The sequence below is a fragment of the Mixophyes fleayi genome, chromosome 4 (genome assembly GCF_038048845.1).
Source record: "Mixophyes fleayi isolate aMixFle1 chromosome 4, aMixFle1.hap1, whole genome shotgun sequence".
In the NCBI taxonomy this organism is placed as follows: domain Eukaryota; kingdom Metazoa; phylum Chordata; class Amphibia; order Anura; family Limnodynastidae; genus Mixophyes; species Mixophyes fleayi.
In genome coordinates, this window is record NC_134405.1 from 237,203,171 (window position 1) to 237,224,771 (window position 21,601).

The 21,601-nt window shown below is 37.7% G+C and overlaps 1 protein-coding gene across 1 annotated transcript in view; it reads left to right on the forward strand.

Annotated features, from left to right (window-relative positions):
• The window catches only part of TBC1D15 (TBC1 domain family member 15), a 90,375-nt gene extending 69,151 nt beyond the window's left edge, over positions 1-21,224 (forward strand). Inside the window, exons 11-17 of the mRNA XM_075209532.1 lie at positions 6,026-6,142; positions 13,316-13,416; positions 13,811-13,910; positions 14,618-14,715; positions 15,020-15,136; positions 18,070-18,156; positions 19,417-21,224. Coding sequence (XP_075065633.1) covers positions 6,026-6,142; positions 13,316-13,416; positions 13,811-13,910; positions 14,618-14,715; positions 15,020-15,136; positions 18,070-18,156; positions 19,417-19,632 — 836 coding nt within the window. The 3' untranslated portion in view covers positions 19,633-21,224. The remainder of the gene's footprint in view (positions 1-6,025; positions 6,143-13,315; positions 13,417-13,810; positions 13,911-14,617; positions 14,716-15,019; positions 15,137-18,069; positions 18,157-19,416) is intronic.
• The last annotated feature ends 377 nt before the right edge of the window (positions 21,225-21,601 follow it).

The following is a 21,601-nucleotide window of genomic DNA, read 5'->3' on the forward strand; positions in this document are numbered from 1 at the left end:
GATAGATTCATTCCGTTGACGTTTACAATGGTGACATTGTGACTGTCGACAATAGTAATGTCAACATTTACTATGTCGATATTCCAAAGCCAGGATTAATTTTACTAGTTTTTTGGGGGGGGAACAACCTCAAACCAATTATTACAGAACCTGGTGGTTGGTGAGTATTACTATTTTTTGTTTATTTACATTAAAATTAATTTTGCAAAGAGGGGTGTTTTATTGATTTTAAATTGTGTTTTGGTGCACTATAGGTCCCAACAAGCCCTGGGTGCCAGTATATTGATCTATATAGTGTATATACAGGGTGTTTCAAAAAGATGGACCCAATTTTAAAGCAATATATTTCATGATGGCAACATGTTAGAATAACACTAAAAATTACAGGTTAAAGAGTTGTCAAATTTTGCTAACCATTTTATAAATATTTTATGTGTCCACTTGCGGTACGAACAACATTAAGAGGCATTTGGGACAAATGCAACAACCATCATCTCAGAGTGTATTCTTCCACTGAATTCACCACTGCCGTGATTTTGTTTTTGCGGTCATTCAGATTAGTCGCTAATAGTAGCACAAAAACACATTTTTTGACATATCCTCACAAGAAAAAGTCGCAGAGTGTAATGTCTGGGGATCTTGGGGGCCAGCTATGCAGAAAACTCTCTTGAATTCTTCTAACATTTTCCTCTGAAGTGCATGGTCGCCCTGCGCTCTTCCCCTTACATAAACAGCCTGTTTCCTCACAGTGTCGGAACCAACGACGAATGCTCTTTGACATTGGCAGATCAATGCCAAAATTCCATTGAAACGCACGCTGCACCGCAATTACAGATTCAGTCTTGCTGAACTGCAGAATGCAAAACGCCTTTTGCTGCGTGGTCGCCGTCTTGCAAATGACTGAGGCTAGTGGCTGTTGGTTCACTGGGAGAGGCATCGAACGGTAGTCATTTGAAACTCTACGTTCCGCCCTTTCAAGTGGTAAGAGTTTCATTCATGGGCGGTTCGTGGTAGCAATTTTAAATCGGGTCCACCTTTTTTAAACACCCTATATGAGTGTGCATATATATGTGTGTGTGTGTGTATGTATATTTATTTGTCTGTATGACCAGCTGCAACACTATGACGTTCAGTTGATTGTGAGTCGCCATTTAGTTTGGTTGTGTTTTCTGTAGAGTGACGAAAAAAGTTAAATAACCTGTCAATTTGAAATTCTTAGTAAAATTGCACAAAACACCAACAGAATGTTTTCAAATGCTTACTACGGTCTATGGGAATGACTGCCTGTCTCGTGCGAGTGTGTTTGAGTGGCACAAAAGATTTAGCGAGGGACGTGAGAATGTCAAAGATGATGAATGACCTTGCACTTCAAGAGCCGAAGAAAATGTAGAAAAAAATCAGTCAGATTGTTCGAAAAGACTGCCGACTCAGTGTTCAAATGATAGCTGAATCCGTGGACATTCAGCTATCATTCAGCTACTCCCCCTACATCTCAATCCTTATCTCTCTTCCCAATCATGCCACCTGCTCTCTCTGCACTCTGCCAGTGGCTGGCACCTTGACTTTCTACTGATTGCCACATCACAATTCTGCCTCCAAGACTTTTGTATTTGTAGATCACCTGATTGAGCTAGAGAGTTGGGCAAGGTCTCATTTTAAACCTCTTTTAATGGGCTTTCATTAAATTTATAACACAGCAGTATGTTTCAATAAAAACTAAAAATGTAACATTTTCAAAATCAAAATTTTTAATCTTAAAAAGCCGTATTTTAAAATTTTTGAAAAACATCTCAAAAATTGTTCATACTGTTAATTAATAAATCCCCAAAATTTTATTTTGGAATCCTGATGAGATCATCTGCTACAAGAGCTTTCACTTTGGACTGTTAGTTAAAATAATGAAAATGGGAACTATCTAGGTCTGTTCATTACATTTAATGTATATCCTTAAACAATCCCTTTGATGTATATTATGTACAATGACACTATTTTAATGCTAAAATATTTAAAACATTTTTGATAATTTTATGTCTTTCACATATTATAAGAAACTTCATATCATTACCATTTGGTGCTGCTGCTCTGGATGGATGGTGCTACTTTGATGGTTTGGAATTGGCTGAAGGTATCAATTGTTTTTAGTATTTCCATTTTAGAAAGGGTGTACATTAGAGCTGTTGGAGTTAACAGATTTACCTTACACAGAACACCTACCATAATAATCCATAAAACCCCCGGCTTCCCTGGGTATGAAAAAGATGGTGATGGACCAGCTGGATGGAGGAATGTCACTTTCACTTCATCAATCTTTTCATCTTTCTCCAGAATAAATGCGAATCACCATTTCTTGTCATAGACAGCGGTTACATAACCTCTTATGTCAGCAAGTGGGAGCTGATGCTACATTATCTTGAGGAACTGAACAATGACCCTCTTGCACTTTTTGAAGTGTCCCACATTGTTTTCTGCAGCTGGCACAAACTTTTTTTAACTTTTTGCATTTCAGAAAATAATTTACACATCTTTTCCGAAACAGTTCTCAACCCCTTCTTATTGGAAGTTTGAATAGACTTTTTAAATGGGTTGAAACAATAAGGTACCTGTCACTTTCCTCCTCCTTTATTCTTATTTACTTCTTTAAACCAATTTAAACACCAACCACTGCAAACACTGCTCTAAACCAATTTAAATACCACAGCATTCTCGGACTGGGCTGCTGGGGAGTTGGGGAAATAATTCCCAAGAGACTCTGCTGAGGGGTGAAAGGAGCATGTGCTGAGCTCTATTTGGAGGAGTCCATCACATGCTCCTCAGACCCGTGGAGATCAGCAGCAGCCTCATGGGCTGTGTCTTCTCTTCTCTGCCTGGATGGGTGACTGAGGCTTCTTCTTGTGAGTTCAGTGTTGCTCCCAATCTGCTGTCTGCTATTATTCCACTGTAATTAAACACTCCGCTTTTTCAAATGTGATACAAATGGTCCAGGGACAGGTTAGGTTTGGGTGGGCTTAAATTATTGACCAAGGGGCTTTCTTCACTAATTAAACCCCATCCAATCCTAACCTGAACACTTGTAGTGGTTCAGGGAAATGTAAAAGGCGAGCCTATTCAACAAAAATGAAGTGTCTTTCCACGTAGAGTATCTTTCCCAAAATAAAACTTTGGGGATTTATTAACAATAGTATGAACAACTTTTGAGATGGTTTTTCAAAAATGTAAAAATATGGCTTTTTGAGAAAATCAAAATTTTGATTAAGAAAATGTTACATTTTTAATTTTTATTGAAACATACTGCTATGTTATATCATATGAAAGACCATAAAAAGAGGTTTAAAATGAGAGCTTGTCCGACTCTCTAGCTCAATTGTGAGCTACAAATGCAACTTAAAAAAACTTTAAAAGCACATTTTTCGTTGAAGTGCAACTTTATAGGCATATAACTTAAATACCAGTGTAAATATTGGCCTATGATTTGGTGATTTTCTTTACAAACCTGGCAGCATTTATTATACCAAATTTAATTGAAATTAGAGAATGTCAGGTATAATTTTTTCTAAAATTGTTTTGATTTGATGTGGACTGACCCTAATGTTTCATATGAATAACTTTATTGGCAGCTCCTACTGCTGATCAAAGTGCCTCCTCTCTCTAGCTATAGATCTCCTGCACTTAAAGTTGTCCCTGCAATCATCCAGAGCTTTTAGCTTTAGTTGTTTTAAAGCAAGGTTAATGGAGGGGCATAGTCTTTGGATGGGGCTAACAGTTTAGGGGCTTCCTCTTATTTTACTAAAGGAAAAAAGTGCTGCTCTATTTCTATAAATGTTTGTGCATACTCTTGTAATACCGCACCCTAAATCCCTAAATCCGTAAGCTCAAATATGAATACAAAATAGCAAATTAACTCAGTTGGTTACTTTTTTGGTAAAACTATTTGTGAAGGCTTGACATTTAACCATCTCCTAACTTCTGGTCTTTGGTTTATCCTTGTTTGTGTGGTATGATCATTCTCTTGTAAAGGATATACCCTGCTGATGCGATTATTGTCCATAAACATCTTTAGTCAATGTCTAAAATATCTTCATACACAACAAATGAAACACATCATAAAACAAATGAACAAAATGTCTAAATGTAATTATGTAATATACAGAGAATGTACTCGCATAGCAATGTGTACCCAGAGTAGACTGTAACAAGTCATTAAGTACAGAAAGACTGAGGCTGCTCTCCCTCGCACAATGTAATGTTGACTGGATCTCTCCTATCTCTTGTTCAGCAGGTCTTCTCTGGACTTGACATACCATCACTGATGCATTTCTTAAGCTCGACCCCTTGAGTGTATGCAGTCTGTTAAATGGACTGCTGGGGGCTTTATATAATGGATTGCACGTGTAATCATCATTATTTATATAGCGCCACCAATTCCACATCGCTGTACAGAGAATTTTTGTCATTCACATCAGTCCCTGCTCGGTTGGAGCTTACAGTCTAAATAGCTTAACGCACATACAGACTAGGGTTAATTTTGTCAGCAGCCAATTAACCTACTAGTATGTTTTTGTAGTGTGGGAGGAAACCGAAATACCTGGAGAAAAACCATGCAAATACAGGGAGAACATACAAACTCCACTCAGACCTCTTTAGCCACTTTTACTACAAATACTATTGGGAGGGGGGATGTGCTGTGTTCAATACCCTAACAAGACAAAAGACAAGGTGAATCTGCATACCAAGGCCATACAATTAGTGCTATATACCCATTGAGAATTATTTTATAAGTCATTCAATATCTATTTATGCATATAGGTCTACATTAGTAATATACAAAAAAATGTAAAATTGATAATTTTTCAAGATCTATATAAACCCCTCCCCAGTGTATTTAAATGACTGCATACATTTCAAGCAGGTGTTGAGCCTGAAAAAGAGTACAGCTGAAAGAACATTTCCATTATAACCTGTGACATCACTTCTGGTCCATAGCAAACATGCTAACAGAAAACAGGAGAGATCCAGCCACCATTACATTGTGTGGAGCAGCGCAGTCCTGGGGGTTTGAAAAACCAATCCGATTCTAGTTATCATTTATTTAGTACAGTCTACAAAATGATAGCTAGAATCTGATTGGTTGCTATAGGCAACATCTCCACTTTTCAAACCTGCCAGAAAACTCTCACCTTGATACATTTACTCCCTGGTCTGTTTGTGCCCTATGTCATATCACTTTCTAGATGGACATTGCTTTGTGAGTAGATACCGTGCTAGTTATAAATATATATATTTTTTCAGCTGAACCCTTCCTTGGTCCATGGAATGCTTCCAAAACTGGTTTTGCGTATTTCTATAAATAATAATTTTTAAAAAATGTATTTCTTCTTCCCTTTCTCTCCTGAGAACCTCAAATAGAACAGAGAGGGTAGCACTCACTTTGTAGGTCATTGTGGGCTAGCTTCCAAGATGTAGGATTTAAAGATGTCTCTGAAAGTTTGGCCCATTATTTGGCTGCCACTATATTATTCCTCTTACTTGTTCTTGAACTAGTCTGTGACACATTTGCATTATGCCTCAAATCCCCACCTCCACCCAAATGTAGTTTTGCTAATGCAAACACAATACTGTGCAACCCTAAACAAAACAATACATATCAAAGCTTTCTCTGTTTATAGTAATTAAATTACAAAGTATTACACAGCATATTAAATATCATATTGGCTTTCGCAGTTGCTCACATTGGTTTAGGTTATATTTTCCAAATGTAACTTTTGCCTGTCAATCTACCTTATATCTCTGGAATATTTGATCAGCATTTTATAAAAATATACAGGTGTACTTAATGTAGCAGTGCCATTTGAATGATCTGAAGTGTCCTGTAATGCATTCCTCTCTGGCATTCATCAAGGGGAGCTGTCATCCTAAGCTCTAGGATATAAGTATGCCAGTACTCTGCATTTGGTAGATATGGGTTTGTTCTAAATCAGCAGTTCTTCTTTCAAATATTTAATGTCATTTTCTTTATTTGTCATGTTAGAAAAAGATGTGAATCGTACAGACCGAACAAACAAGTTTTATGAAGGCCAAGATAATCCAGCGTTGATTTTACTTCATGACATTTTAATGACATATTGTATGTACGATTTTGATCTTGGTAAGTTGATGATTAAATTATTATGGAAAAATTTCATTTCTTTTAATTAATACAATCTTCTGTTTCCTGGTGATATCTGTTCCATGGCTATAGATAAGTGAAGCATGTTCATCTTGCTTCACAGTGTTAGGCAAGGCTGGGACAGTGCTAGGTCTTTATTCAGCATCTGTAATCCATCATGATTGAACAACAAACGTATTAATCCTTTGTAAAACTGCATGACTCTTGTTTATAGCCTTGAATAATGATAGACACTGAAGTGATCAAAAGTGGCAAAGCTTGTATATAGATATGTGTCACACCTAATATTTTGTTGACAATGAAACTAGTTTTTTACACACTGGAATAAGAAAGACTTGTGCTTAATGCCTCATTACATTGGATAACCAGACAATGTTTTTCCATTTCTAAAATGTATAGCTGACAACATATCTGTGCGGTATTTTGTCACAATTGACAAATTCTGTTCAGATGGAGATTCTGAATGTAAACTGTGTCTTTCTCTGTTTTTGTACATTTAAGAGTTGGTAATTGTCCTTGTTTGCATGTTGTAAGGAGAATCAAACATTTTGTAAGTAATGTTTAATGTGTACTAGTGTAATATCGGCCTGCAGTGTTCTCCCGAGAAAATTTTGCCAGCTGGGTTCTTTAAGAAGCAGCCGGATGGTGGCAGTTTTAATACTTTCCAATAATAAAGAACATTTTGGAGGTTATTGCCCACACCTGCCAGGGCTGATCAGACTGGTGGTCAGTGGTATGACACTGCTGACTGTAGTTCTCACATAGTGCCTATTCTAATAGGAGAAACAATGGTTTATTCTATTATAATAAGACTCTGTTGTGCGCCAAGAGCTGGATGGCAAGTAAAAACAGCTGGGTGGAGCACTCTCGAAATAGGTGCTGGAGAGAAAACTACTATACCAAAAGCTATTGGTGCAGATTAAAAAAGACATGCATAGCAGTATACGGACATAGCTGCTACTAAATTCTAGACTCTGCACATGTTCTTGTAAAAAGGGATTCAAACTTCATTGACTCAAGGCACTAGTAAGGTAATCTCTAATAAATATCTGATGATATTTGGCGATCTTTAATGAACATTTCTCTGTTAATATGTTGATAAGTATTTATAGAACCCGTTGGCCATATGGTACAAATAATGGATAGGTATTAGGACATATAATATTGAAAGAGTATGTTACAAGTTTAGCCATTAATTTACTAGTTCTCGGTCATTATGTGATGTGATGGCCTGAGTCTCACCTTAATGATTTTGAGATATGTATTCATGACATCACTTCAAAGCAAATAAGCCAGCAATCTGCAGAACAGGAAACATGAGCAGTGTTTTTTGCTGACAAATAGAAAAATCTGTACCATATTTGCATAGTATTTGGCACATTTAAAGGCTATTTTAAAAAGGTTAGGAGACCCTTTTGAAAGATTATGGTGCATTAAACATTGAGGTCCTCCTTTATCTTCAGACGCAAGTCTCGTTACATGTGCTATTGTGTTTGAAATTGCTCTGCGCATTCTCAGAAGCTGATTTTACGCCAGTGAACTCAAGTGCATGCAATTCAAGTTCAACCTCAAATGACATATCCAACAGCCTACGATTTGAAGGATAGGCTGAGGTCGAGTGGATGCACATTCGTCCGTCCAATTCAGTCTCTGATAGGGATTTTTAGCCATATCACTTGCATCAGCTATAGGGCAGGTGTAAGTGGCAATTGGTAGGATGACAGAGGTGTATGCATGCCAAAACATGTGTTTGCAAGTAAGAGAAATTGTAAAAATGCATTTTATGTACAGTTGGCATTAAGAACATCCAGATGTATGTATTTCATATAAAAACAATTATTACAAAATATGTTTTCAATGTGTTTTCGTTAATGATTATAGCCTAGTATTAAGAGGTTTTAACATTTTTTTTTTTTCCCCCATGCAATCTGATGGGACTTTGCAAGACACACACATTCATATCTGCAATATACTGTATTCTGTCTGTCTGCATACAGCAAATACTGTGTGGCCAAAGCGTACTTATTGTCGTATTCAAATGGAAAAGTTTCTTGCTGTCCGATGATAAATGTACTATTTTTTTGTTCCTTGTTGAATCAGGCCCTGAATGTATTTTCTGCTGCATTCTATCAAAGGCATGTGTTAATTTAATACAGTAAAATAGTACTGGTAAAGCTCACTTTAATACACAAGTGACTTTCCAAAATAATATTGCAATTGGAAACAAACATGTAGAACCTGTTGTTAAGGACCATAAATGGACAAAAAGCCTTGCTTTTCAGAGCCTTTGCTTTATTCACAGTAAAAACACATCATGCCTAGATGTAACTATGGTAATTGAATTATACCTTCTTTATCCCTTTATTATTATTATTATTATTATTATTATTATTATTATTATTATTATTATTATTATTGTTGTTGTTCTTTATGTGGTCCTTACATAGTCTGCAGAATTTTACTAGAATTTTATCTGGCAACATCCATTTTTGCCCCCTAATCGCATACCATGGTCAATTTAGTCAGAAGCCAATTAACTTACCGGTATATCTTTTCATTGTGGAAAAAAAAACTATGTGAACACAGAGAGATCATGCAGACTCCTTGCAGATCCCTTTTGGTTCATCTATTTGTTAAAAAGGACTCTAAACCTTTAATTTTGTATCTGGATAATGGAAATATTAAGGGATAAATGTGTAAAAAATATTCTTGCTATAGGACTTAGTTTCTATGGTAATACCAGTTATTCTACTTGCAAAGCTCACCTCTCAGTACAGTTCAATTGGTAGCCTTCTTTATCCCAGAATGTCTTTGTAATCCTCTGCAATACAGTACTTGTGGCGAAGGATATGTGTGACATCATTGGGGGCAGATTATGCCATCATTGTGGGTATGGGCATGTCGGGAAAGCATACTTGGCTACTTTTTGGATCTCCCCTCCAGGAGCCTGCGGAGGGGAGGACCAATGGACAAGTGGACGGAGCGTGACATCAAATCACATTGATGAGAACGCCACGAAATTTTAGACTTTGTGAGTAACGGAATTATGATAGGAAGCAGGCAAGGTATAGCAGACACAACCCACAGAATTTGCTTATAGCCTGCCAAAAGGGATAGCACAAACGTATGTCTACCATATACATTCCCAGTTACTTGTCCTAGGTGTTATTCTCTACTTATTAATTTGGTTGCTACACATAATTAACGCATTGGTCTAATGATTTAGAAAATGGAGCATAAATGTTATGCATGTTTCCTTTGATGCAGTTTGTCATCTGTGAATACTTCCATTGCTGTAGGAGCTTACTGGCTAATTATATAAGAATACACTAGTGTGTCTCATAGGCCTTCCAGCCATCCATGTGTTAAACACCATGCTGGGATGATTTATCCAGATCACTTCTGCTGTAATGAGAAATTGATTGTTGAGATATTATCAGGCTGACATTCAAATCCTCCTCTTTGTAACAAAGTGTTCAGCTGTGACGGTAATGTCTTGCATCTCTTTTCCTTTCTTTATTTGCTCTGGTCATGACAGAAAACCATATGTTAAAGCAAGAAAAGAAAATATAGATTCTTAAATATAATGCAATGCTTTGAAAAAGCAAATACATGAGATAAATAACTACATTTTAATTGTAATTTTTATGAGGTTTGTTTTTTTAATTTTTGAAGTTTCTGTGTATAGTACAACTGAGTATGCATATTTGTACACACTGATAAGTATAGTGCACTTATTAGTCAGGACTCAAATCATTGGTCTTTATATAATTTTGAGTCGGTCACTATATATACAGTATGATAAACTCTGCAGTAATAAAAATTCTATAATAGAACTAGAATAAATATGAGGGTCTTCGTACACATTTTGATCAAACTCTGGATGCCCATCTACCACGTCAAGGTGACCTCTTTCAGAAGAGTACCGACACTAACAATTTATCATTTTCTAACATGCGACTTGCCTTATTTTGTGCCTCTAAACTACAATAAATTACTAGTACTAGTAATTCGAGTTTTATTATAGAGATTATATTACTGCAGAGTTTAACGTATATATGTCCTTATGTATAAACATTGTCTTAGTGCTTAAATAGTGCACCTTTGACTGTGTATCGTACTTTCAGTCACAGCAGTCTAGCACCTTTTAATATATTTTGAAATTAGGGTGTGCAGACCATCCTGCTTTTGAATTTTGTATGTATGTGTATGTATACATATATATGTGTGTGTGTATATATGTGTATATATATCTATATCTATATATAGATATAGATATAGATATAGATATAGATATATAGATAGATAGATATAGATATATAGATAGGTTGCCTGGAGTCTATATTTATCTAACACTGACTAGACGTACTTTTCCTGCATGGTCCTCGGCCACTGTTTGCCATCAGTCACAATGTATAGTAGCACAATACAGGTTTTTATCTTTAGCTTTATGGACAGGTGGCACTCCCATCTTGCCTTTCAAAGGAAGTTAGCAAAGCATGTAATTTAATCACACTTTATACTTTTGCTTTGTCATACATGTCTTAAATCTAACCAGTATACCTTAACCCAGATGCTCTACTATACATGTGTATAACCCTGTCTGCAGCAAATAAATATATATATATATATTTTATGGTATGTGTGTGTGTGTGTGTGAGCTGTCACACTTAGCACGGTACGATTAGAAGGGGATAGCACATGAGAGAATCAGCTCTCCCAGAAGCTATAGAACACATAACACCTTAGAATGAGAAGGGAAGGTCCTGACAGCATTATGGAGTGATGAGTAACCAGATTTGTGAAAATAGTAACCAAGGGCAGCTGAGCCAGGAACCAGATACTCACTAATGTGGGTATCTGTAAAATTAGTGTATTATATTACAGTTATTTTGTGCAGTTGCCAAGGACCTTTATTCAAACCCAGTTGGGTAGGTTTCATATAGAGCAGTGTTTCTCAACTCCAGTCCTCAGGACCCACTAACAGTAAAAGATTGCCAGGTGACCAGTGAAATAATTATACCACCTGCTACACTGTGTCAGTCAGCAATGAATACACCTGGGCTCCAGCTAGGGGATATGTACTGCTAGGGGGGTCCTGAGGACTAGAGTTGAGAAACACTGATATAGAGAGTCTGAAGTGAGGTTCATGCTTAATATTTCCATGAATTTTGGAAATGTTCTTGCTGTTTTTTGCAATTGCCTGTAGTGTGAAGCTTGCTGAGTATTTTAATTAGTGATCCAGAGTGGATATTAAAGATTTATGAGTATTGGTAATCAGAGACAAAATAAAGTATGTGGGATGGGGGGCATAGCTTGAACACTGCTTGGAGCCCATTGCAATTTACATTTTCAACTGATTAAGTACAGCAATTAAATTAAATGGACACTATCATTTTATGTTTTATAAATGAAGTACTTGGTTTAAAATAGTCTATCTTTAAGTAAAAAAAAAAATAATACTTTTTTATATTTCCCTTTTCAAACATTGTGGTTTTATGCCTGGCAGACAGTCCGATACTGAACTGCCTTTTCACACTTAGTTGCACAGCAGTAGATTTTGCTGTGCACCAGTTTCTTACAGTTATATGCATGAGGCCACAAAATGACTGGCATTCTGGTCAGTGTTATAGAGCAGCCAATGGTCAACAGTCCCAGTGAAACATCTCTGTTTGGACCTCTGTCTTTGATAAACCACTCCTCTCCACCTAAGCTGCTGTGTAGTTATGAGGAACCTCCTCTTGCTACTCCACTCTATCCCATCACTCATCCACCTCCCACCAACTGTGATATTTTTGCCATTATCTATGTTCGACAGTCCACGGCTTATTCTGCACCAAGGTTATTTCTACCTTTTTATGGTATAATGTACATGACTGGTAGCCTCTGTAGGTAATGTTGAATCATGCACTTATTTATCTTTTTTGGCCATCACCCACAACTCTTTGAACTAGTTTTTATAATGAGGGCTCCATTTTGCTGGTTTTATTGTTCTCTAGGCTGTTTTAAAATTATATATTATTTTTATTAACAGCATTAGTCTTTCATCGGTAGAAGGACCTCATATTGTAGCACCCTATTAAGATAGGATCAGCTCTGTCAATAAAAAAGGGTAGCATGACCCCCCCACCTCCCCTGTAATAAATTGTATAACCAAGGGCCAGACAACAACAACAAAAAAAGGTTAAAATTACCCTCAATTACTAGTGCAGGCCATCACAAACTAAATGATTGGATTCTCATTGACTCCCAGTCTGAATTACTGGATCAGTAACATGGGACATTTGTAAAACCTTATTCCACGTATCTGGTTGGGTGGCCAGTTCTACCATTTACCTGCTCAGTTTAGGAGACTCTTGATTTCTCATTCATTTGGCTCTGGTACAACTCCATAATCATTTGCCTGTCAATTTTGACCTCTATTTACAATGTATTCCCACTTTCTATGTATAGAGAAACGTGCATCACCATGATGTGTGTGTGTGTGTGTATGTATGCGTGTGTGATTGAGATATATATATATATAGTGTGTATTTTTTTATTTATTTTTTTTAAACGTAAAGAACCCAGTGCTGTGAGATAGTGTAATATCTTACCAAGTTAAATAGAAATGAGAGAATATCTTAAAACCAATGTAAGTGGTTCACTGAGAAGAAAGGTCAAGGATGAGAGATTAGAAATCAAAAATATTAGAGGCATGTCTCTGTGCATAATGCATATAACATGAAGTGGCTGAAGGAGAGAAGACTTATCAAAGCCTACTAAGTTATCTATGGGGTGAGTGTAGAGTAGGGGTGTTTTAGACTCAACTGTGTGATTTTGGGGAAATAGGGTGTGTTCTCTAAGCTTCAATACATGTTCACATTGTAAAGCTACATATTGAAAATTATGTTCCATCCATACCCAAATCATATAATTGCAGTGCAGTATAAAGTTATCTGCATAACAGTGGATTTGATATGTGCAGGCTCTACATGACTCTATATTAGATTGTTGTTTACTGTTGGTGTTTTTATGTAATTGCAACACAGTGGATAGGGCTATATGCCCAAACATCATGCAGAAACCTTGCAGTAATGCTTAGTGTTCTGTGTGCAATGCTCTGTCAATTGCTTTTTTTTTGCCATCTGTAATAATTTTTCTCTATTTTAGGATATGTTCAGGGGATGAGTGATTTGCTTTCCCCCGTTCTGTATGTGATGGAGAATGAAGTGGATGCTTTCTGGTGCTTTGTATCATACATGGATCAAATGGTAAATTATTATTAATATCATTGTAGATTTGTAAGGCGCCACAGTGCCCCGCAGCACCGTACAGTAGGGAAAACAGTACATAGCAAGATTAGAGAACACAAAATTGTAGATTGTTTCCATATGCAGTTTGTATATAAGGCAGTATATTTAGGCTCATATAATATAGAAATAAAATATAGAATAGTATAGAATACCCCCCATAGGTAAGTTTATGGTAGTATATGTTTTGGTATGGAGAGGTGCAGGTCCATAGAGCAGTTATTGAGCAGCACTACCTTAGTGAACTCAGAGAACATAGCAAACTATATCCGATAATATGCTGGCAGCTGTTGTTCGAATATTTAACTTAAGTATATTAATTTGCATCCTATAATTTGTATTTGTTCTTATTCAGCATCAGAACTTTGAAGAACAAATGCAGGGGATGAAAACACAATTGGTCCAGCTCAGTACTTTGCTGCGACTTCTGGACAGCGGGTTTTGCAGTTACCTTGGTAAGTGTTGTTTCTCAAAGTCTTTGCTTCAAGCAGCATAACTCATCTGTCATCATGCACAAAATCTGAGTCATGAAAATCACGTGATTGCAGCTGGAATTGAAGGGAAATTTGTCACTGGATCATTTATTGGCGCGTGTCCATCTGGCTTTTAGAGGGTGGATATTTGGGATCTGGCTAAAATATCCTGTTGCTGTTACATTCTAAACAGAGCCTGTCCCCAATAATTCCCCATAAAGATAAGACATCTACCAAGTAGCTCCTCCATAGCTCTGGTGGATTTGTCTTGATGTCCACTGTAGGCAACACCATTTCTGGGTCACCCACCATGCTAACAGAGTATTGCAGGATTAACAAGATAAGGGTTGTGAAATCTTACTAAGAGTTTTCTGATCAGGTACTTTCCTATTAAGACAAGCTAATTTCATGGAGATGTGCTAATGAAAAATATCCGAATATTGTTGCTCCTAAATCATGTATTTATGTTGTTAAGTAAAGCTGCATATTTTTAAATTAATGTTATATTGGAAATAAATCGTGTCATTTTAATTATTATATATCCAATGTTTGGTCTTAGGTTGTTAAATAAACCTAATCAAAGCTATATTGGTTGGCAGTTTTTTCAACATCGGGACTAGCTAAAGAAGGTAACTCTAGTATTTTGCATATATCATTAAGAAGTGATTCTTGTGTGCATTTTTTTCTAGAATCTCAGGACTCCGGTTATCTGTATTTTTGTTTCCGGTGGCTTCTGATCAGGTTTAAAAGGGAATTTAGCTTTCATGATATTCTTCGGGTGTGGGAGGTAAGTTTTTTACATTATGATTTTTACCACAAGTACTCTGTTTCTCAGGAAATAGAAATAATATTATTAAATCTTTGTATATGCATCAGTAGTGTAACTCATGCTTCCAAAATGGTTATGTGATTTAGAGGTAATTACCACCCCTCTTCATTTGATAAGAAATGCAACAGATGGAAGGACAGAAAACCAATGATTTGCCCTTTATCTGAATTACTAATTGTTATTCATAGATTTTTGTCTGAAGAATGGTACATATTTCTCATGAAAAATTAATAAGGTGGTTACTGTTTTTACAATTTTATAGGTAATGTGGACAGACCTACCCTGTCAGAATTTCCATCTGCTCATTTGTTGTGGTATACTGGAGTCTGAGAAAAAGCAAATAATGGAGCGAAACTATGGCTTTAATGAGATTCTAAAGGTTTGTCAGTTTACTAATAATTTAATATAACAGAAACTAAAAAAACTATTTTAAAATTACACAGAACAATTTTACATTTTTAATTTATATGCATTGCACAAAATACTGATTTAAAGTGGTCTATGTTTCAGCAATGCTACTTAATCATCTAAACTTTAACTTGTGATCTTGTTATGTTTCACTTTAGCTCAGTGGTTCCCAAACTTTTGCAGTTCGCGGCACCCTTAGAGTCTCCATAATTTTTTTAAGGCACCCCTCCAAAATAATTACCGAGCAGTCCTGTTTTAGAAGTAGTTGGGTCAAAAAATTGTAATAAGTATTTAGGTCAGGACAGAAATGCTTATTTAGTTGTATGCAAAAATGCCCCCTCTTCATCCAGACACTCTACCCCCACTGCATCCAGACACTCTGCCCTCTCTCCCACTGCCCCCTCTGCCCTCTGTCACGCTGTCCCCCCTCCTCTGCCCTCTGTCACGCTGTCCCAGCTCCTCTGCCCCTCTGTCACGCTGTCCCAGCTCCTCTGCCCCTCTGTCACGCTGTCCCAGCTCCTCTGCCCCTCTGTCACGCTGTCCCAGCTCCTCTGCCCCTCTGTCACGCTGTCCCAGCTCCTCTGCCCCTCTGTCACGCTGTCCCAGCTCCTCTGCCCCTCTGTCACGCTGTCCCAGCTCCTCTGCCCCTCTGTCACGCTGTCCCAGATCCTCTGCCCCTCTGTCACGCTGTCCCAGCTCCTCTGTCACGCTGTCCCAGCTCCTCTGTCACGCTGTCCCAGCTCCTCTGTCACGCTGTCCCAGCTCCTCTGTCCCCCTCCTCTGCCCTCTCTCACGCTGTCCCAGCTCCTCTGCCACGCTATCCCATCCTGTCACGCTGTCACTCTCCTCTGTCCCCCTCCTGTCACGCTGTCACTCTCCTCTGTCCCCCTCCTGTCACGCTGCCACTCTCCTCTGTCCCCCTCCTGTCACGCTGCCACTCTCCTCTGTCTCCCTCCTGTCACGCTGCCACTCTCCTCTGTCCCCCTCCTGTCACGCTGCCACTCTCCTCTGTCCCCCTCCTGTCACGCTGCCACTCTCCTCGGTCCCCCTCCTGTCACGCTGCCACTCTCCTCGGTCCCCCTCCTGTCACGCTGCCACTCTCCTCGGTCCCCCTCCTGTCACGCTGCCACTCTCCTCGGTCCCCCTCCTGTCACGCTGCCACTCTCCTCGGTCCCCCTCCTGTCACGCTGCCACTCTCCTCGGTCCCCCTCCTGTCACGCTGCCACTCTCCTCGGTCCCCCTCCTGTCACGCTGCCACTCTCCTCGGTCCCCCTCCTGTCACGCTGCCACTCTCCTCGGTCCCCCTCCTGTCACGCTGCCACTCTCCTCGGTCCCCCTCCTGTCACGCTGCCACTCTCCTCGGTCCCCCTCCTGTCACGCTGCCACTCTCCTCGGTCCCCCTCCTGTCACGCTGCCACTCTCCTCGGTCCCCCTCCTGTCACGCTGCCACTCTCCTCTGTCCCCCTCCTGTCACGCTGCCACTCTCCTCTGTCCCCCTCCTGTCACGCTGTCACTCTCCTCTGTTTCTCTCCTCTGCCCTCTCTCAATTTGCCCCCTCTGCCGCGCGCCAGCCATAAAAAAACCAAACAGAAACACTTACCAGTCTGCGCGGCGCCGGGACCCAGCATCCTCTTCTCTCACGCAGCAGCTGTCACTGATATGACAGCTGCGTGAGAGAGGAGGATGCTGGGTCCCGGCGCCGCGCAGATTGGTAAGTGTTTCTGTTTGGTTTTTTTATGGCTGGCCCGCGGCACCCCTGAGACAGCGCCGCGGCACCCCTGGGGGCCGCGGCGCACAGTTTGGGAACCGCCGCTTTAGCTAATGCTGTATTCTTTGCATTGGTGTGTGTTTTCCTATTCATACTCTCTGTATGTGAGGAAGTAGTGACTTTACTTTATCTGTCCTATCTTTTTGGTTTCATGTATTTTATATATGTGTTTGTTCTATAATGCACTGTAAGGTGTAATGATATGGGTTGTCGGTAACATGCCTGCCTGTCCCTGTTTGGAAAATACGGTATTATATATGTATGTTAAACATGTACTTTGTGTATTCATATAGTACTGCTATTCATGTTTGTTTCATGTAGTACTTCTATTAAAGGCTTGTAGGTGTATTTTTGTTAATGTATTAAAGGGATGTTGGAATTCTGAAGGAAAAAATTGGTATATGGTGAAGACAAATAGTGACTTATTAGTAGACTATATATATATATTTATTTATATAAAGATTTGTTTTTATTTAGAAAGGTTCATCATAATCAACAGCAATGCACATTGAAATTATACAGTGCTTACAATGCAAGACCAGAACTTGAAACAAACTAAGGACCCTGCTACACTCTAATAAGGATTGCTTCAAGTATAGGAATGTAATAAATATAGATTCTGCAAGACCTTAGAGTCAGTTCCCATTTCTTATACCATCTGCCATTTCCTGTACAATATATCACCAGCCAGATCCTATAAATCAGCGCACACACTTCCCATTTGTAGTACAAGTGTCTCTTTATAAATTGACCACCCCGACAAGTTTTGCAATCTCACTGTTACCTTCCTCCACAAACTACATTAAATGTGTGAATTATGTTGTCATGTATACACAACATACCCTGGGCACAGGTATGTTTCACAACCATTGGTAGACAGTGTGTCACAACCAAACCTGTAAAATCTCTCTGTTCAGCCATTTCACTCAAACAGGTCAATTCACACGTACCATCCCTTGTGTGTTGTACACCCATCCAAATCACTATTGTCCTTAGCTTATATTGATCTACAGTACATTTTGATTTGAAGCCTTCACATGTGAGTTTTCCCTCAAACCCTAATACATGTATTTTACATACTTGGTATACAAAATTCTCTCCAAAAACTTCTGTTTTCTGTCTTTTTTCTTTTTTAGCACATCAATGAACTTTCCATGAAGCTCGATGTAAATGATGTTCTATGTAAAGCAGAAGCAATCTCTTTACAGATGATGAAATGCAAGGTATTACAATGTACTATGCATGACCTTTATCATTTTAACTGAAACATTCTCATTTTGCAGGAACAAGAACATTTTAACTTGGTAGAGCCCCAGGGCTTTTTTTTTTTTTTTTTTTTTTTCATATAAAGGTTAATATTATGATTATGTGACTGTGTAATTAATAATGAGAATATGCAGAGAATAAATTAAACGGAATTATGCAGAAAAATTGCAATACTTATAGAACTGTAATGTTATGGTAAACTGGTTGTGAGCAGTGATCATTAACCACATGGCATCTTCTCCCGATCATAGCCAAACATTTTATGCTACCCTCTCCCACTATTTATTGTAATGTTCTAGGTCTGCTCTTCCATCCATATATTGACTAGCATTTTCTCATGCCTAAAGTTGGTGGAGAAGAGTGTCATTGACAATTGTCACTTTCTAAGTCACAAAACCATATACACACACACGCACACATATATACACACACACACACACACACACACACACACACACACACACACACACACACACACACACACACACACACACACACACACATAAATATATACAAAATTTCTTACCAGAAAAAAGTAAATAGTTGCTACCTTGCATGTTACCTATAATATATTACACTTAGAGTTCCCCCCTCAGTCAATGTAAGGAGCACTGTAAAAGCATTTAAAATGGAAGGGAATGTCAGAGACTGTGTGGTACAACAAGTTATTGTAACATTATTACATGGTGCACCAAGCACTCCCGACTTCTACATCTCATTTTTAACCCTGCTATGCTTGATTATATTATATGTGTGTGTGTATAGACATACACACATAACCAAGCAAAGCAAAGTTAAAAATGAGCTGATGTAGAGCAGAGGACAGTTAAGAGATTTCTATGTTGAGTGTACTTTGTTGAGAACCTGGCAATTGGTTATTGTACAGTACTGTTATATCAAGTTAAAAAAAAACTACACATGAAACCCCAATGACACATTCCCTTTATAGTGGCATGTTTAATGTTTCACAACATATTAATAATAAATAAATAAATCTGTTTTATGTGAATCTGTTGAACTGTTTTTAAAGTTCGAGGTATGCCTACGTTGTGCATCTAAGGGCTTCATATTGACAACTTTTATAACCGCTGCAAAATGCAGCAAGCATTGGTTTTATGGAGTAAGGAACACAAACAATTTGCACATGTAAAAGTTGGCTCCTCAAACTGTAACATATTTACATCATTATTTAAATGCATGTTATTTTTATCATATAGGATTTAACTCCGGCAGTTTGTGAAGTTCTTGGACTTGAGAACAATACTGCACCCCCGTCATCGGACACAGCTGAAGAATGCATTATTAAGAAACATTACCAAAACTCACCATCTCAAAATAGTACTGTGCCTGTACATCCTGCTAACGGAACAAGAAGTAACTCATGCCTAAAATCTCTGCCAAACAATGTTCACACACCAGCCTCTGCCTGGTAAACCTCTCTTTACCAAGAAACATATTGAAGAAGACCTAACAAGGACACTTCTTTTATTATGTGATGTTAATTGAGCTGTTAATCTTGGAGACTTTGGAGAACTCGAGACATTTTGTCTACAGCGGTGTCTTTTCATTAAAAATTTTCAAAAAACCCCATCTAACTTAGTTACTTTTGTAGCGAATGCTGAACCAAAATAGCCTCTATGTCATTATCATTCCATAGCCTTTCACTAGTGAAATACAAATCATTTGGTGAACTGAAAAATATTTTTTCATGTAGCTGATATGTCAGCTGTTCAATTAGCTAACTAACTAAAATACTAGCAAATAAAAATCCATTTATTCAGAACAATAATAATCATTTTAATTTTATTGTTTGCATATATTTAATTATTGTAAGCTAATAGTTTGTGCATTACAGCACATGCTGAATTTCTATACATTACCATCACTGAAAATTGCAAATATTTACATGATGTAGCTACTTAATGTTGGTACCAAAAAGTGGCCTTTTTTCTTTTTTGTTTCTTTCATGCTGGGAAATGTAGTTTTTCAACAATTTGAGGAGACTTGCCTAACTTGATCTATAACGTATACTATAGCATTATCCCTCACATGGTTTGTATAAATTTAAAATTTGATCATTTAAAACCATCAAAATCTTCCTTTCGATTCATATCAGCCAAGTGAGATCCTGAGCTATTCCAATACACAAACGTAATTACATCTACTTCAAATTCTGTTGTGTGTGTAAATATGTATTCCTTTACAAATGGAGAAAGTTATTTTGCAGATTCATTTCCCTAAAAAGTAAATAATTGTTATATCAAAATCTTTGCTGATTTTCCTTTCAGATTTCTGCAGTGCATTTTGTACTAAGCTATTTTTGTGAAAGTTAAGACCATTTTCAAAAGGACTTGCAATGTTCAGGTGAAACATACTAATTTTATTAACATTCTTACACTAATGAAAACTCATTTTGTCAGGTGAGTCTGCAAATGCATATGCCATGCTGCTTGATTATTGGTTATGTAACATGTTCATAACTAAATCAATGTATCCATTGTATAGTGAAAACTGTAAATATTGAATAAATCCCAAGTGTAATTATTTCAGCTGAAACTTTTACATGCAGTTTGGTACTTTGCAATAAAGTTTTCTTCAAAGTGTTTACAGTAGGTATTTGTAGCCATACTGTTTCCATAAACCAGATATCTATATTTGCACACTGTGTTTCTTTAAAATTTTCTATAGCCAAAGCTGTTCATAAGGGGGTGATATGAAAATAGATCTTTTCTACTTATAAATCTGGTAGGCAGAATTATAGGGAAAGAGAGTGCCTATTTTTGATGTGATTATAGTGGTGGTGAGCAGCAGTTGGCCCAGGGAACACATATCAGCAGATGAAGTGTTATTATTTTATTAATTCTGATGTCATGAACCAGTAACAATATTTTGCAGATTATAGGACAAGGGAAATCATGATTCAAATATTTATTTTCACCCATAATAACCCACCCCTCACTTCACGTTCTTATTGTAATGTCATGATTGTATACCTTTTTAATTTTATTAAATTTGGTTGATGTAACTGAAATCTGCATGCAGTCTTCCTAATGAAAGTCTTATATACCATTGCTCAAGAGCAGTGTTGTGAACTAAAAGTCCTCCATGCATGTCCGCTAGTTGGCAGATCATGTCATGCAAGCAAGAGTGGAGAGCCAAAAGTTGAATGAGCCTTTTTGTAGTGTTTAATTTATGGATAACCAGCCAGCTTATGTATGAAACCTCAACTATGAATGGTTAATAATAAAATGAGGTTTTTATCTACATAATGGTGTGTGCTTGTAGCTCTAGTATTTTAACATAGTTTCCTGTAGAGATGACATTTTAATTTCATTGTTATAGTCCCTTTAAAGTTAGCAAGTTACTATTGGTTGGGGTGTTTAAGGTGGTATGCCATATACC